The following is a 16,006-nucleotide window of genomic DNA, read 5'->3' as shown; positions in this document are numbered from 1 at the left end:
CACCCATCTGCCTAACCCAGGTAATCTGCGCACACCTCCATGTCCATGTCTCTGTGTGTGTGTCAAAGAGAGCTCTCCTTAGGAATTCAGCTCCAACACTGTCCAGTCCTGCACAGTGAGTACTAAAATACACAGCAGAACCTTTCGCTTGTAAGGCCTGAAGGAACACCTACACATTTGCTGTAATAATTTATTTTGATAGAATGATTTAATTTTAAAACATTCAGTTAAATGGAAGGATTTGTGTGAAGATTTATTATGACTGTCAGTACAACTAAGGTCTGAGAAAGCCACCCTGTTTCAAAGCTGCTCACTGAAACAACAAAAAAAGGAAGCTTCCAGACAAAGGAAAACCAGTGTTATAACTTAAAAAAACAAAAGGAAAAACTGAAGACTTCTTCAGAACTTACAAGGTAGAAAAAGAAATTGAAAGTTTGTAATTTAGTTCACCATTTGTCCCCCTTTTTTCATCTGTTTAGTTTTAAAACTCATAGAAAGTCAAAGTGAATTGAGTGTACTTTAAGACCTTTGCCACACCTGAATTTCTCCAAGGCGATCGAGCTGCTCCTGCATATGGTTCCTTGTTACAGTTACATCATACTCCAATTTATCATATTCTCTCCAAGCTCTTTCCAGTTCCTAAGTATACAAAAAATTAAAAGAATTACAGATGCACATTCAATTAAAAAAAAACCCAATTTTTTTCTTTTTCCAGTGGCATGAAACTTCAGGAAGTAACACATAAATAGGTATCAGCAATAAATAAATACTTAATTTAGAGAATGCAATGTTTAAACAGCTTTTTGATTTTCTAATGACACTGAATGAAATTCAAACAAACAGCATTTTGTCTTTTCACCAACAGAAAAGATAGGCAAGGGCAAATTCTTCAGAATACGCCTTTATAGTCAGCAGGCATGTGGATCTTAAGCTGTCTTTCCAGCGAGGCAGAAAAGCCACAAAAATGGATGCAAATTTGTCTCTTTTATCACCCGGAATACACGTGTGAGTGCACAGCATGTGTGTGCATAGGCAATGCATTATGCAAGGCAATGTAACTCATCCCGCCCTGCCTGCGAGGCTGCCAGGGAGCGCCCTGGGCCCGCGAATGCACCGCTACTTTACATATGTGCAACTGCAAACACCACAAGGAAAAGGTGGGGAAAAAAAATTATTCTTCTTTGAGGTCGGCCCCACCATCTCACTTTTGCAGCCTACATCAAGCAATTTACTCATTTGGAATAAATTAAAAAGTTAATGAGGGAAAGTGTATCTTGAGGATTTCCTTTCCCCTGGTTCCCTTTTCTGTGTCCAACCAATTCCTTCTACAAGATAGTCTAACATTCAGTTAGACAGCCAGTATTTCAGGGCTGACATCATACCAGTTTTACCACAGCTACCCCCTGGAATCTGACACTGAAATACCTTTTTGGATATATCTGTAAGTAGGCAAAAATGATTCTTTGTCATTTCAGTGCAGAAACCATCACAAAGCGGAAAAGGACAGCAAACAGCAATTCCTTCCTTTCCCCCCCTTTTTTTTTTACGACTTTTAGAAGTGCATAATTTGGAAGATCTTTTAAATATAATGGCCCACTATTAAGAGAGACTACGGCAGTCCTGCAGCTGGCTTTTGCTTAAAATAAGTCAAGTAAAGTTTGTGCTTGACGCTATTTTGCCATCACATGAAATAGCTTATTTTCATTATTTACTTCTTCTGCTATAAATTTTTCATTTCATAAAGATGATAATTACCACACCAATAAAGTCTGTATGCACCCATTCCTGGTCAGGAAAAAAAAAAAAAATTAGAGAAAGACCACTCGATGAATGCACTGAAAAGATCACTTTCCCTCCGCCTTTGACAAAAACACAAGGGAGTAAAAGACAACTGAGTTTTTGTTGGGATGCAGTACAAAAATAAGCAAAACTAATGCAATTAAGAATATGAACATAATAATTTCACACTTCATTAAGTTTTGCTGGAAAGAACGTGGTACTTACTGCAGTGGCTCGGGATACTTCCCGACAAGTGCTGAGCAGTCCGTTCTGCAAGTCATCTCTCTGTAAGACTACATTTTGTATGGCTGCTGGGTTATCTGCATTCATTTCTATCTCCTGACTTGCTGATAGCAAAGCTTGCTCAAGCGTGTACTATTGTAATAAAAAGAATTATTTTTAATGTTCTGCATCATTGGGCTGATTTTCATTTTATTTCAGCTATCAATGTTCTGATAATAAGCATGTAAAATAACATCCAGTTTAGGTAATAAATACAATTGTCCTACTTTCTCCTTGTGTAGCTGTTGAAGCTTCTCCTCCAGTGCTTGCACAACTTTATCCTGTTCACATAAATGGCTAAGCTTAGCCTAGTATAGAACAGAAAATTACCACAATTAGCATTTTGTTATTTACATCTTCAGTAATCAAAATCTAACTTGATCAAATCATTACACAAATCTGTATAAAATGTTATTAAAATAAGAATTCTAAAATTATGAAGGCACCAGTCTTGCATTTTCAAGTTACTTAAGAAACCCTCTTTACTATGAAGTGCTATTATAACTTGAAACAGCATAGCTCAAAACATATAATTTATGATTCTACAGCTAAATCTTTACAACTTAATAATAGGTATTAGATTCTATTTTAATTTACATATTGCTTAGTATTATAAAGATGATTTTATACATTCACAGTCTGTCCCATGGTTTTTCAAGTCACTGTATCAGAGAGTTAAAATTTCAGCCAAAAATATAATATTTCCTGCAAGTCAGAAACTTATTACAGAGACATGTCCCTCAATTTCATGATGCAATTTCTGTTGGCAATCACCTGTATGAAGCGGGTTTCAAACCCAAAAGCCAGGAGGACAATCATTGCCAAAATCAAGATACAAACACCAACATTTACAGGGAAGAAGGAATACAAATGACTTACATCAATGTCCAGCTCTTCAGTTCTATATTTGTATAGTGTACCCCTACATTCTTCTTGTGTTAACTATAAGGAAGAATAATATTGCCATAAAACAACTTAGTTGGACTGTGAAAATGAAAACTACTGTTCAACTTAAGAGCTTTAACACAGAAATCAGCTTTTGCTTGAAAGGTAAACCTACCACATTGAACAATACATATTTAGCCAATATACATTAATGAAGGTAAATAAATGGAATGTCAAGCAGACTGCCAGTAGAGCTGCATTAAATTAGCAGGCTGTTTCTAATGCAAACTGGAGTTTTAAAGATGTACAACTCAATCACACATGGATTATGTAGGAAGATGAAATTGCCAGAGTACATCTAAATAATGATGCATCATTGTGTCCAAGTTTTGTTATATGAATTCTAAATACAGGGGCTCATTCTACTCTGAATTAACCATTCTAGCCCCACTAAGGTCAGGTATTTCACAAGCAGGATGATCTGATGTGAATCCAAAACCACAGCAGAATGACCTAAGCTTACAACATATATGTAAATATCTTGTTATAGATGCGTCCAGTAAGAGCCACCACTTTTCACATGGATTTTCCATATGGATTTCCTACTTTTCATAGAATTTCCTCCCCTCCAACAGAGCATTACCAGAAATGCCACAAATGGAAGCTCTTCTATTTTATCTTTGGACCTAGGCAAACTTGTCTCCTTGTGCGAGTAAGGATACAAAGTACCTCAAAATACTTTCATACTTTCAAGCTCCTCACATTAAGTTCTTAACTTTTTCAATCTGTTACTGACCAGTAACAAGATTTTAAAGTATTTTACAAGAAAAAAGGCAGCTCCCCATTTTAGAGTGAACTGTCACATGCAGTAACTACTTAATATCCTATACAGCAAGTATGGACATAACACTATCAACCTTCACATTCTATTTAATTAAAAACATTGTGTGTACAGAGTCCTGACAGAGATGCTTTCCTTCCATGTGTCTGTCACAATTAGGCTATTGTGACTTTATAGTACAAGAAAGACTACCAAAACACAAGTCTGTGTTAAGGGACACTTAATAAATAAAAGGACTAGGGAAGGGTTAATGAGACAAGCATTCCAAACATAAAATAAATCTTCAACACACTGAAGTGTTTCATTTCACGATATTATGCCCACATACCTCATGCAAATGTACCTGGTGACAATTTAGAAGTATGTATAGTGTATTAAAAACACACAGTAACTTTCTTTGAAATGGACAGTTCATGAAAATGAATGTTGGAATATGAAAAAAGCCACAGCACTTTTGCACCTCATGAATGTCACACAAATTAAGATATCTATTTAAACTCCCACTATTGTAGAGTTGTGTTGTTTTACTGTTGATTTTATCACAATGAGAGAAAAATGAGGAATGGAAATATTTAAATAAAACTCATAAACATGGCCAAATGTCTTTAACTTACAGAGGAAACCTAGTTATATTTCACAACAGAAAGATACTACACAAGAAAGATTACCCCCTATTAGAAAAATACACCTTTCCAAGTCACTGCTCAGCATTTTATGTGGCTTAGCTGGAAAAATATACTGCTTTTTCAAGCCAGCATTTTTTATACTTTTTAAAAAAGAGAAACCTTCATTTTTCTGGCATTTCAACCTTAATTATAGCTCAGTTTAAAACAGTTTGCCAATTCAGCATCCCTAGCCCTGCGTACCTCCTGAGAGGAACACATCTTAAGTATTAAGAAGAGGAAAACAGATTCTCAAAGAACACTGTAGCCATGCTAATTCTTCTTATTAAAATCCTAGCACACTTTTCAAATGCTACCAACTTCTTGCTTTGGTCAGCAGTACCAGCTCCCCACAATAGGCACTGCTGCAGAGCCACCTCATTTTAACATTTCCACTGCAACGCCTTACACAGACTTAGCACAAAACCTCCCCAAATAATGTGAATAACTTAATCCATCTCTGACAAAACAGCAGCTCCACTTCTCACGGCACATCAGTAAATCCGCTCAAGGCAAGAAGTGCGCAATGCTATCGCATCCCGCTGGAATGACAACGGGAACTGCAGCAGACAAAACGCAATTACACATTTCAGGCAAGGTTAACAACCTCATAACCCTGGAAAACGCATTATAAGAGCTCCAATGACCAAGTTATCAAAATGTACTTCATGTCATGTTCCACAAACGCCTTTCTTGCCAAATCGCTCCCACAAAGCCTTTGCCAGGACAGTAATTCCAGAGCAAGAGTGCCATCTACTGAAGCAGTGACAGGAGTTGCTGCTGGCTTCCCTTTCCCTCAACATCTGCCTATTCAAACACACCAAATCCATTCCTCTTAACGTGGGGAAACACACCAAAAGCCCCCCAGTCGGTAGAGAGCAGCACCCTGAGGACCTACGAATAGGACTTAGCATTTCTGAAGGGCAAACTGCACATGCAGAGTTTGGCCAAATGTGTATCTTGCATGTGAAAAAGTAACATGACCTTAACTGAACCTCCTTCTTAGGTTAGAAATCCTTTGCCATCAACTGTACAGTCCCCACCTCTGTCACACACCAGTACCAGATGATTCCCAGAAAGGGAGAGATCCCCCATGATGGACACCATAAGGTGTTGCTGAGACACAAGTGGTTAAAGCTATTTAAGTAGCTGATACTGAAAACAATTAAGTGACAGCATTATTTCATTACTTTGTAAGCTATTTTCAGATTCCACTAACTGTTTTGAGTCAATAAAAATACAGGAGGACATTTCACACCCCAAAAGCATGCTATGCACCTCTGTAGGATGCTGCACTTAGGAAATTAAACCAGGACAACCTAGGACATGCTGTTGTTGAGCACAAGATTAAAATAAAGACTTCCAAGAGGCCTTCTGCTTTTTAAAATACTTCTTGCTATCAGGAAGCAGGGCAAAGGGCATTTAGCCCCATTAAGCAAGGGTCTCCTTCAATTTTGAATTCTGTGACATAACACACTTCAAATACATATTGAAAAAATAAGATTTTTAGCTCAAACACAATCATCTTGTGTTCATAACAAAACCTGAAACCTCTCAAAATCTAACATGCCTAACAGCTTAAATGTATGAGCTCCTATAATAATAATAATAAGCCATAAGCAAGACCTCCCTATCCTTATAGGAACAAAACACTTAAGGGCTATTTTTCTATTATTTGAATTTATTAAGAACAATTATCCATGGCAAGACCTGGATGTTAGCTTGTTGCACTCAGATTTTAAGTTCTCCTCCTCAAGAGAACTCACATATAAGAGGAATTGAGGAAAATTTTGCTTTTTAAAGTCAGCCTGTACTGGTTTAGAGAAAAAGATTAGTTAGAGAACAAGATTAACATTCCTCATCCAGTATTAGGAAGAAGCAAAAAACCCCAAACCAAGGTAGAACTGGGTCTAGTCCATAAAAATCCTTTTTCTCTTGTCTGTACATATGGAATAATTTCCCTGGCTTGTACTTGTGAATTTACAGCACAGTCTGCAGAGTAGACTGATGTGAGTCAAAGTGATCTAAATAACTCTGAGGATGTAACAAATCACAAACAGAAGTGTCTTATAAATGACACATTTGAAATAGATGTTTTTGCTATTTTACTAAAGAACCATTAATCATTACAAACAGGAAGCAAGACATCTTAAATTAAATACAAGCTTTTCTTGCTTTCCTTTGCTTAACTCTAAATGAGCTCAGACTTAAAACAGAACTGAATAAACTGAAGCTGAGAAAGATCCTTTTCTTTATCCACAGGAATGGCTGCAGTCATCACAAACTATTTCAGCATCCTGACAACAAAACAAGTTTCAGTCACTTGCACAGAGGCTTCTCCCAATTATTCACATCTCTTTAAAACTGCAGCAGGAAAGATGACTGTTAAACCAATTTATTTTATTTGAATAAAACATTATACATTGTTTAGACTTTAAACAAGTTGCTAGAATTTTAAACAGGTCAGTTTTGCATTACAAAAGTTTAGAAGACTATTTAGGCAGTGAAACATTGAGTGTATTTTTAGCCTATCCTGAAAGTCAGTTAATTCAACATCTCATACAGGAAACTTCATCCATGAAAGCAGAAGATGATGTTACTCTTCAGCTAAGGCAGCTTCTGCATAAGCCTTCCAACATGTCACAAACACTCTGACCTGAAGAGACCTCATCTCTAATGGCAACAGGTTATTCAGTCCTCATGACCTGTTAGAGTCACTGTTCCTCTGACAAGAATGTCAAAAAAGGTGTTTATTCAGTGTCAGATAGGAAGCAGCAGATGTGCCTGCAAGGTGAAGGCAGATACTGCAGCTGACAGCAGAGCTTCATCAGGGCAGCACCTGGGAATTTATTGGTATCCCCAAAGACAGGAGCAGATCAGCCCAGGCACAGCTACACCTCAAATATGTCTATTTAATATTAGAAGCTCGGGTGAGTTTCCCCTGACACATCTAAAGCACCTCTGCTCATTATACACCTATTGATTTCTCTGTCTTACACACTCTATCACACAAAATTGACTTGCTTTAACAAAATCCTAGCAGTCAGGCTCCTTTAAAAAATTACAGCAACCCCCCGAAATTTCGTTGAGGGCTTGAGGACACCTTACTTCTCTCATTCCCCCCTTCAGGTTCCATGTTAAAGTTCCTGTTTTGCATTAGGAGCACAAATTGGATGGTCATGAAATCAGTCAATCCCAACCCAGCTTCCTTTGGAAAGCTGAGATTTTTTTGGCAACACTTTTGGATCGGAAGTAAACTTACGATGTGGAGTTGACTTTAAAGAAAATGAAACATGCAATTAAGCTGCAGCATTTTTTAGAAACACAGCAACAATAAACATCTGTTTTACATGGCAGAACATCCCCTTTTCTTCAAACTGTGCAACCTTTATGCATAATTTTGGCTCACAAGGGCATAAACGTAAATGCAAGGGAACTGGCCAGATATTCCCTTGTGAGAACAACACCTTCATTGTAGTTGAGGAAAGAAACTTCTTAAGCATCCCCTGCCTGACAGGGGCTATTCAGTTCGGCCCCAGCATCCGTAAGTCACTGCGGTGCCAACGGAAAGGGATTGGCCATGCTCATAAGTTAATGCAGGTCTCAACTCACAGACAATATTTCCATTCACATTTCCGATTCTTCTTCCATCTTACCATTGCCAACCAGCACTACTGGTAAGTACTCTGTAAGTGTGCACAGTAAAGTCTGCTGTGACTTTATGAACAGACACTGCCTTCTGGATTTACAGGCCCCAGATCAAAGTAATTTTGATCCTTGCTTTCTTCAAGTGGCTAAAGGCTTGGTAGGTGCAAACAAAAACTTGTAAATCCACTTCCTAGAACAAAACAAAATTGCCAGAAATGACCAGGTAAACACCACTCACATGCTTTTGTAGTGGTCAAAAGAAAGAAGCACCTTTGAACACTAATTGCAGAGAATCATGCTAAGACAAATGTTGGAAGCTTATTGGAAGTTTCATGAATTTACTGGACGCCTGCATAAAGCACCAACTAATTAAATTGTCTAGACAGAAAAAGTTATTCAAAAGTGTACATTTAATACTAAACAACAAAAACGCAGCGAAAGCCATGCTAACGATATTGCAGCATTTTAGGAAGCATGGATGACTTGTGGGTTTCCAAAGCAAATCAGAGAAACACCAATGTTATGAATAAGTCTGAGGAACAACCAAAACTGTCACTAAGGAAAATTTTCGCAGATGATAAAGCAATTTCATTCACTATCCAAGACCTTACTTGCTGGTACAGTTGCGGTCTTAGCGCCGAGTTCTCAATCATAGTGTGAACCATGGTGATTAAAGGTTCATTCTCTTTCATCTATTTCAAATCAGGAGGAGCATACAGCAAACATCAGTTTACAGCATGGCTAGATTTGAAAGACGACACTGTAAAATATAGCCTCTACTTTAATTCTTTCTAATAATGCAGTAGATTACATTTTAACCCATGCTTTTTTATATATTCCATCATTCAGTAATATCAACATCTGAAAAGTTTAATAATATCGAACAAATATATCAAAAATAACGTAAATGCTCAAAAACCAATGTAATATTTATTCACCAACACTCTCCCTTTTAAAAAATAAAACCGCTTAAAATAAGTTTGGCTTTGCATGATATTGAAACAAAAAGGATTACTGGATTTTGCAGCAGGAACACTCAAACCCTTATCAGAAAACCTTTTAAATTACAGATTTAGTAACTCCGTGTACATTAAAAAGATGTAAGCTTTCCCAGCCTGTGAATAGACTTATGTTCATGTATCACAAAATGTCTTTATATACTGCACTGATTTAACTTTGAATCATTGCCTGTTGCATTTATCCACCCCCATGCACAGGTGTGAAACTATTTTGGATCTGGCAGGACATTTTCTATAATGATCAGTATTTATTGTTAAGCATGCAAATGTCACAATCGGGTCTTTTAGTACAGATTGCATACATTTAGGGTTTCAGAAAAGTGTGCAACACAGGAAAAAGTACGGCATTTTGGTTTTAGAAAGGAGACTTCCCTAACAATAGGGGAAAATTATGAAAACAGGTGGTTTTCTTCTCCAAAAGAAACTGAAAATTCACTTAATGCACAATCCTCCTCCTATTTTTGTTGGAAACTTTAGGACCTGTTGGAAACTTTAGCAATACCTGTTTCAGGTATGGTTACGAAGTGTGTGAAGGAGCATTCATGATCTTTCACTTTGCATTTATGTGTATATATATGCACTCTCTATGAATGTGCACAGCAAGGGTTTCTTCCATAGATGGAAATGCAACAGAATGAATTTTTGATACCTTCTAGTATTTCTTGCCCCAAATTATTTAGGAAAAGCCTAACTTGTACATTTGGAGCAGTATTTTTTTTTGTCTTATGGTAAAAAAAAAAAGTTCTTATTATAGACAGAGGACCTTTTTGTTGTTGTTGTTGTTTTTTATCCACTGCAAAGTCTGATCAGGTGGTAAGTTAATCAGCCAATAAAAGGTACCTTAAGAAGCTTATGATGCTCTGTTTGTTCAAGGCAGAAAAAACCCTAAACAAGCAACCCTAGCATTTACTCCATCATCTCCAGTACACAAACAGAAAACCAGAACTGACACAAGAAGTTGTTCTCCCTCTACCTTAAAATTTTCTCCAGAGAGTGGGTGCACTCCAGAGAGTGGGGATACCAAGAGAGATCTCAATAGGAAGAGCAACAATAAGGTCCAAAGCCAAGTAATCAAACTACAGCCAACTGATATATTTATCAAAGAAAAATTTCTCTGAGGCTCTAATATTTTATTAGGAGCAATCAGGTTTGTATGCATTTTTATTTTCAGGATTTCAACAGCTTCTTACCCTCTAGCTAATACCGTTCTACAATATCTCAAATTTTTCTTTTCTGACCAACAACAGACAGCACCAGAATTAATTTCTGTTGAACTGTTCAAAGTTTGTTTCAATCCAGATTAGAAAACAAGCAAAGTGTATTTGCTCAAAAGACATTTTGAAGTTATGTTTTGTTCTCTAGAAGCTCCAACTTTGATTTACAAGAGTTCTTCCAATATTTTTACTACCACTGATGCTTAATCACACTTATCTAACCCTGTCTACAAAGGCCAGTTATATCCAGGAAAGTCACAGTTCCTTAAGCCCCTATGGAACAAAGATCAAAATCCAGTCAATTGGTAAAGCAATGCCAATCAAAGAGCCTTTGGAGCAGTCAAATACAAGTGTTTTTCTCCTTTGGGATCAATGTTTCCAAAAAAACCCTGACATTTAAGTATTGAGTAGTTAGGATCTTGAGGGAGCGTCTCTGTGTCACAAACCTTCTAAAGGCTAAAGCCAATGCACAAATAAATCAGAGTAACATGGGATACAGTGGCAGGTTCCATGCTCTAAAAGGTGACAAGAATACCTATTTTGTGGTCTTCAACCATTATCATAAGGCTACTCTCAAACTGAAGCTGGACACTATTCACATTGAATAAACAGCTCAAGGAAAAATATTGGCTTGCTCATAACAGAGGCAAGCCTTGGTTTTCACTCATTTAAGAAAGAAAATCATTCTTGTACAATAAGGGACAGATTTTAGACCCTACATGTAACACTAAAAGTATAGATTCTCTCTAATTAGAGAAGTCACAAAAATTGGAATTCATATCTCCATAAGCAAACCAAGGTTTGAACTGCCACACAGCAACAAGCCCAAATAAAATCCAACAGTCTTGGCTTTATCACTTCCTACTTCAAGTAAACAACTCTTTCTCTGCAGAAGTGATGTTTCATCTTTCCTTTTTTTGTACTGATGCAGTGTAAAAAAGCAGATAAAGACCCTACCTCCCTGACATGTGAACTACATGAACAGCTAGTTTATTTCTGAGTGGGTATTTCGTGTTTTAAACCGGAAAGCCAAGCTATCAACAGCTTTTCTCTTCCTCCCTTTTCCTAGATTCCACGTTTGGTAACACCCTACACAGATGACATTCCAGCCTGTTCTAGTGAGGTGGCAGCAATCAGCTGGGACAGTGGCTGCCTACCAGGACAGGTGACCTCCCTGCTGAGGTGACACTGTATGTTTTGGGTGACAAAAGACTCAGATTAGCCATTTTATCCATTTTCTCTCAAGCCCCCTGAGGGTAAAAGCAGTGGCAATGGGATCTTTTCTCCCACCTTCCCTCTGCTCTTCAATCCTCTGTCCAAGAAAGAAAGGAGGAAGCACTTCTCCTTCCTCCTTCCTGTCTTCTTTCTACAGTAATTCTGTCTCAATTTCACCCTAGAGCCCCTGTCCTTGAGCATTCCTTCTTCCTTTGAGTAAGAGAAAAAAAAAAGGGCTGGGTCAGCCACTTTGCCTGTTCCACATAACCTTAAAAATACAAACAAAAGTAGTATCCTGTAAGGTGCTAACATAGGATATAGAATTTTAGGCTGAAACACAAGATACCATGTCCTTGTACTATTTCAGCCTTCCTTAATTTACTACTTGTTCCCAGAGCCACTTTCAGCATCTCAGAAAAAGGGAGATGAAGAAGAGAAAACAGAAGCAAAAACCAAGACAGTGAGGATGTTGGCTGTGGGACCTTCACTCCTTTATTTGACAACTTCGTGCTCAAGTTCTGTTTATTTTTAGGCACACTTTGAAAATGCAAAGAAACTAAAAATTCAAGTCCCAGCAGAATTATTTTAACTCCTAAACATCTAAGCTATTTACACAAATAGCTATTCCAAAAAAATGGAAAAAAAAAAAAAAAAGACTAAACTAAACTAAACTTAGAAAAACTTCTACTGTGACCAACCAGCCTGGGATAGGGAGTTTTACACAGATAACATGAGCTCAATAGAAAAGGGTGTTTCAGCCAAAGGAAAGTTTTACTATCAAGATAAAGTTCAGAAGTGTACTAGGAGACTGGTGTGCTGGAATTCTTGATAATAACAAAGATTCAAGTGGGACCTTCTGCCATGGCTTTATTTGCAAAGGACAAAAAAGCATGTCCAGTTTTTACTTGGGGAAAAAACCAACCTTATGTTCTGTTTTGGTCACTCTTTTTGTAACTACTGGGTACAAATAAATTAAGGAGACAGCTGGCTTGCATTCAGCAGCACACAATAAGTGATTCTTTAAAGTTTGATAACGCAGAAGACTTGAGATGGTACATGTACTCAGTGTCCCACACTGGCAAACAAATCATCATTGCCTAGGGTTGCTAGCTATGTCCAGAACTACTTCCTAAATTGGACCTGAATCTCTCTCCCAACTCTACAAACCTTGAGCCAGCAGAGTGGTTTGAAAAGAAAAGGGTGCTGGACAACCATTTACTTGGCCCTAAGACATCAAAGAAATCATGTGACTGGGTATCTGTGAACCAAGTCTTTTCAATCTTTTTTCCCCCTCTATCTCTGAACTTCAACAACAACAACAAAAATTCTGAAAGCATAATACAAAACCATCAGGAAGTGTGACACGAGAATTTCTAAGCATCGCCAAAGGAAACAGCCGTACAAAAACGAAGCGTGATTTCAAAACGGCGATGGAATATTCTTGATTCTTGATAAGAAAACCACCTAATCAGCAGCCAGCTTATTGCAACAGAATGTAAGTTACCTTCCCTACACGTGAATTTTAGTCTGCCTGAAAAGTCACCTGTGCAACCTTGTAGCAAACTTACTATTTATTGTGTACAGTAGTGAACTCTTTGTGACCAAGAAGGTGAGAGTTGAAGATTAAGGGACTGGAGTCCCACCATGTGCTATAAGCAAAGCAGGTTTTGACACTATTTTCAGAGATTAAATACAAGTGGAAATACCTACTTTAAGTACACAGGACATTTAAAATCAGAGAGGGTAAGTGATTATGCTCACTGGTTACAGATGCTGGCAACAAGGAGGAAAGGCCTCAATTACACTGGAAGAAATTTTGAATTTTTATGCTTTCCAGCATAAGGGGAAACTGATATCTGGCAAAGTAATGAGAAGTTACAAATGTGATACCACCCCTAGGAGCAGTGGTACTCAAAGCAAAAAGACACTCAGGGGGATTTATTTCCTACAGGTAGATGACAGTATTATAAAACAGGAGAAAAAAAGAAAAACTAACCAGAAACTGAGACAAGTATTCCAATCTGCTCTTCCATGATTTTGTGATTAAGGTAATGTATTTCAGACTTGACTTCTAAGTTGTTCTGATTCCTTGCATCTCTGGTATGGCACAACTACAGACTTACACACTTTCCTAAATTAATACTTACCATATCACATTGCTAAATTTTACTTGGTGCAAGTAAAAGGAAAATAATTTTTACCACTTTGCATCTTGTACGTAGACAGTTCCCCCCATTTAATCCTGTCCATCATACTCACAAGCTTGGCTAATCAAGCAACAACAACACAGTTTACACTTCACATCAACAGTTATACTTTCTTGAGAATGAATTTCAATGTTGAAGCCAGAATCACTCCCTTATTCCAAAATATTATAGACTGGAAATATTTGAGTTGGATGAAATATTTTGGTCTAATTTAGCAAGCAGTTTGTTCCTACTGTTTTGGACCTCCTGCAGCCCCTTAAATAAAAAAATATAGAGATGTTTAGAAATGCACTGCCATCCAACTGACTTGGTCATAATTCCCACCCTGTTTTCAAGAGGTAACAGGAAAATAAAGCTACTGGGTGAACCAAGCCCACGTGAGAGTGTGTATTCTTTGTCTCTGTGCAGAGCTGGGGTTTTTAATAACTCACTGAAACCCCAGTAGAGGAACATGCAGAATATAAAAGTTCTAATGGGTTTAAGTGTAAGGCTCAAAAGTCTCATTAAAAGGCAGATTATTACAAAAAGTGATTTTTGTATTTTTAACCAACGGTCATCCAGTTGCTTATTTTAGTTCTAAGCAATTATGACTGTCTTTTATAACTGCTAGCAAAAAAAAAAAAAATCCACTTCAAAACTTCTCAAACACAACTTGTACAGAAATCCTACTTGGTCATGCAACATGGCTATAAAGAGAAGTATGTGATATTGCAATTCTTCACTTGGCAATCAATTATGTTCGTGAAGACAGAACTCCATAAGATAGCAGAAATTGAAAAGAACCAAAATCTTACTCTTATATAAATCCTTCAGAATGAACTGAGAAAAATGAGAAAATGAGTCATGTTATGATTTCTTTTAAATATTTCTTCATGTTTGACCTCCTTTTCATTTAATGTCCTGTAGAAACACCTAATTCTTCCTAATTTGAAAAACGGACATTCTCAGAAGTACCCATTTTTTATAAATTGCATGTGTGTCATATGAGCTTGGAAATCATATTAAGACTGGTTAAACAAGGTAAAATGCTACAGTTAGTGTTATTATGAAAAGGACATTAGGAACATATTTAGAACAGAAAAATTAATTGGTGATTGGCTACTGTTTTGTGACAGATTTTAAATTTAGGGATTTTTTTTTTCCCCCATAACATCTCAAATTTGTGATCGATTAAGATATTCTGTGCTGTGGGCATCATCCAACTTCATAAAAAGCACTGAAAATCCTTCTCCCCAAATATTTCCAGCTTTGATAGGAGCAGGCAAAAAGCATTAAGAAATATAAATGCACAAGTAAATTGCAAATCCCACCTGGTGATCCAAATATATGGCATTCCTTTGAAGGTGATGTGAAAGAATCTCATTCTAGCAGGCAGCAGTCAGAGAGAAAAAGGAAATGGACAGAAGGTGCAGAATGCATGAAAAGAGCTTTAAAAGATGCAAACTAGACAGTGATCTTTCTGTTTTATGGAGAAACGTAATGCTGCTTTTAACTGCCTTTTTTTGTTGAACTGTTAACAAGTTTTGAGCCCGAAACAGAAGTGATGAAAGTTTGCTACGAATCAGACTATGAACTACTACATTACATTTTGGTTTACAAATAAAATACAGTAAGCTTATGTAAAAGTCCACTACACAGGCAACTATGAACCCTTTGATAAATCTGTGTTTTAAACACATCCTGCTTTTCATAGATTAATTACAAATAAGATGGCATCTGAGAGGAGGCTGTATAAACAATAGATTAATCTATCACAACTAATTTTGTTTGTAATACCGACAGATCACAACAACTTAAATTTTAAAACTGAACTAGAACGTATTTTGAAATATTCCCATGTGATTTTGACTTGGCTTATTTCAAAAAGTAAAACCTCAAAGGGTTAATAGCAGAACACCACCCACACAAAGGATTAATGTTACTCTATTCAACTCGCACAGGAGTCAGAAAATCTCGCACTAGCAGTACAAAGCAAACGTTGATTAATGAGTGACTAGGAGTTAGTGAGAATGGAACATGACACACATTGCTTGGTAGCTGACCTTTGGGCTGCTGGCCTCAAGCTTTAGCTGCATGAGCTGTGCTAGTGTGTGTTCCCGGATACTACTCAGCTCCGCCTGCTGCCGTCTCAGCTTTATGAGCAGCAGCGTCAGCTCCTCTGGCTGAAGGAGTGCAGTGTGAGAAGCCAAAGAGCAGAGAAAAGGTTAATTGGTACCCCAAACAACACTTCAGTAAAATAAGGCACACCTTTATA

At 37.3% G+C, this 16,006-nt stretch overlaps 1 protein-coding gene across 21 annotated transcripts in view; it reads right to left on the bottom strand.

The window, feature by feature from the left end:
* PLEKHA5 (pleckstrin homology domain containing A5) overlaps positions 1–16,006 on the bottom strand; it is a 162,373-nt gene that overhangs the window by 18,633 nt on the left and 127,734 nt on the right. For 8 of the 21 annotated variants that reach the window (XM_048301925.1, XM_048301915.1, XM_048301911.1 and 5 more), the window contains 7 exons: positions 15,795–15,914; positions 15,063–15,116; positions 8,709–8,789; positions 2,941–3,003; positions 2,289–2,369; positions 2,005–2,154; positions 538–639 (listed from right to left, as the gene is read on the bottom strand). In XM_048301925.1, coding sequence (XP_048157882.1) covers positions 538–639; positions 2,005–2,154; positions 2,289–2,369; positions 2,941–3,003; positions 8,709–8,789; positions 15,063–15,116; positions 15,795–15,914 — 651 coding nt within the window. Of the gene's footprint in view, positions 1–537; positions 640–2,004; positions 2,155–2,288; positions 2,370–2,940; positions 3,004–8,708; positions 8,858–15,062; positions 15,117–15,794; positions 15,915–16,006 lie in introns of those variants that run through there. The other 13 variants (XM_048301913.1, XM_048301919.1, XM_048301934.1 and 10 more) reach the window with 5 other exon arrangements.

This window comes from Corvus hawaiiensis, chromosome 4, assembly GCF_020740725.1.
Source record: "Corvus hawaiiensis isolate bCorHaw1 chromosome 4, bCorHaw1.pri.cur, whole genome shotgun sequence".
Classification (NCBI taxonomy): domain Eukaryota; kingdom Metazoa; phylum Chordata; class Aves; order Passeriformes; family Corvidae; genus Corvus; species Corvus hawaiiensis.
This window is presented reverse-complemented; position numbering and strand designations above follow the sequence as displayed.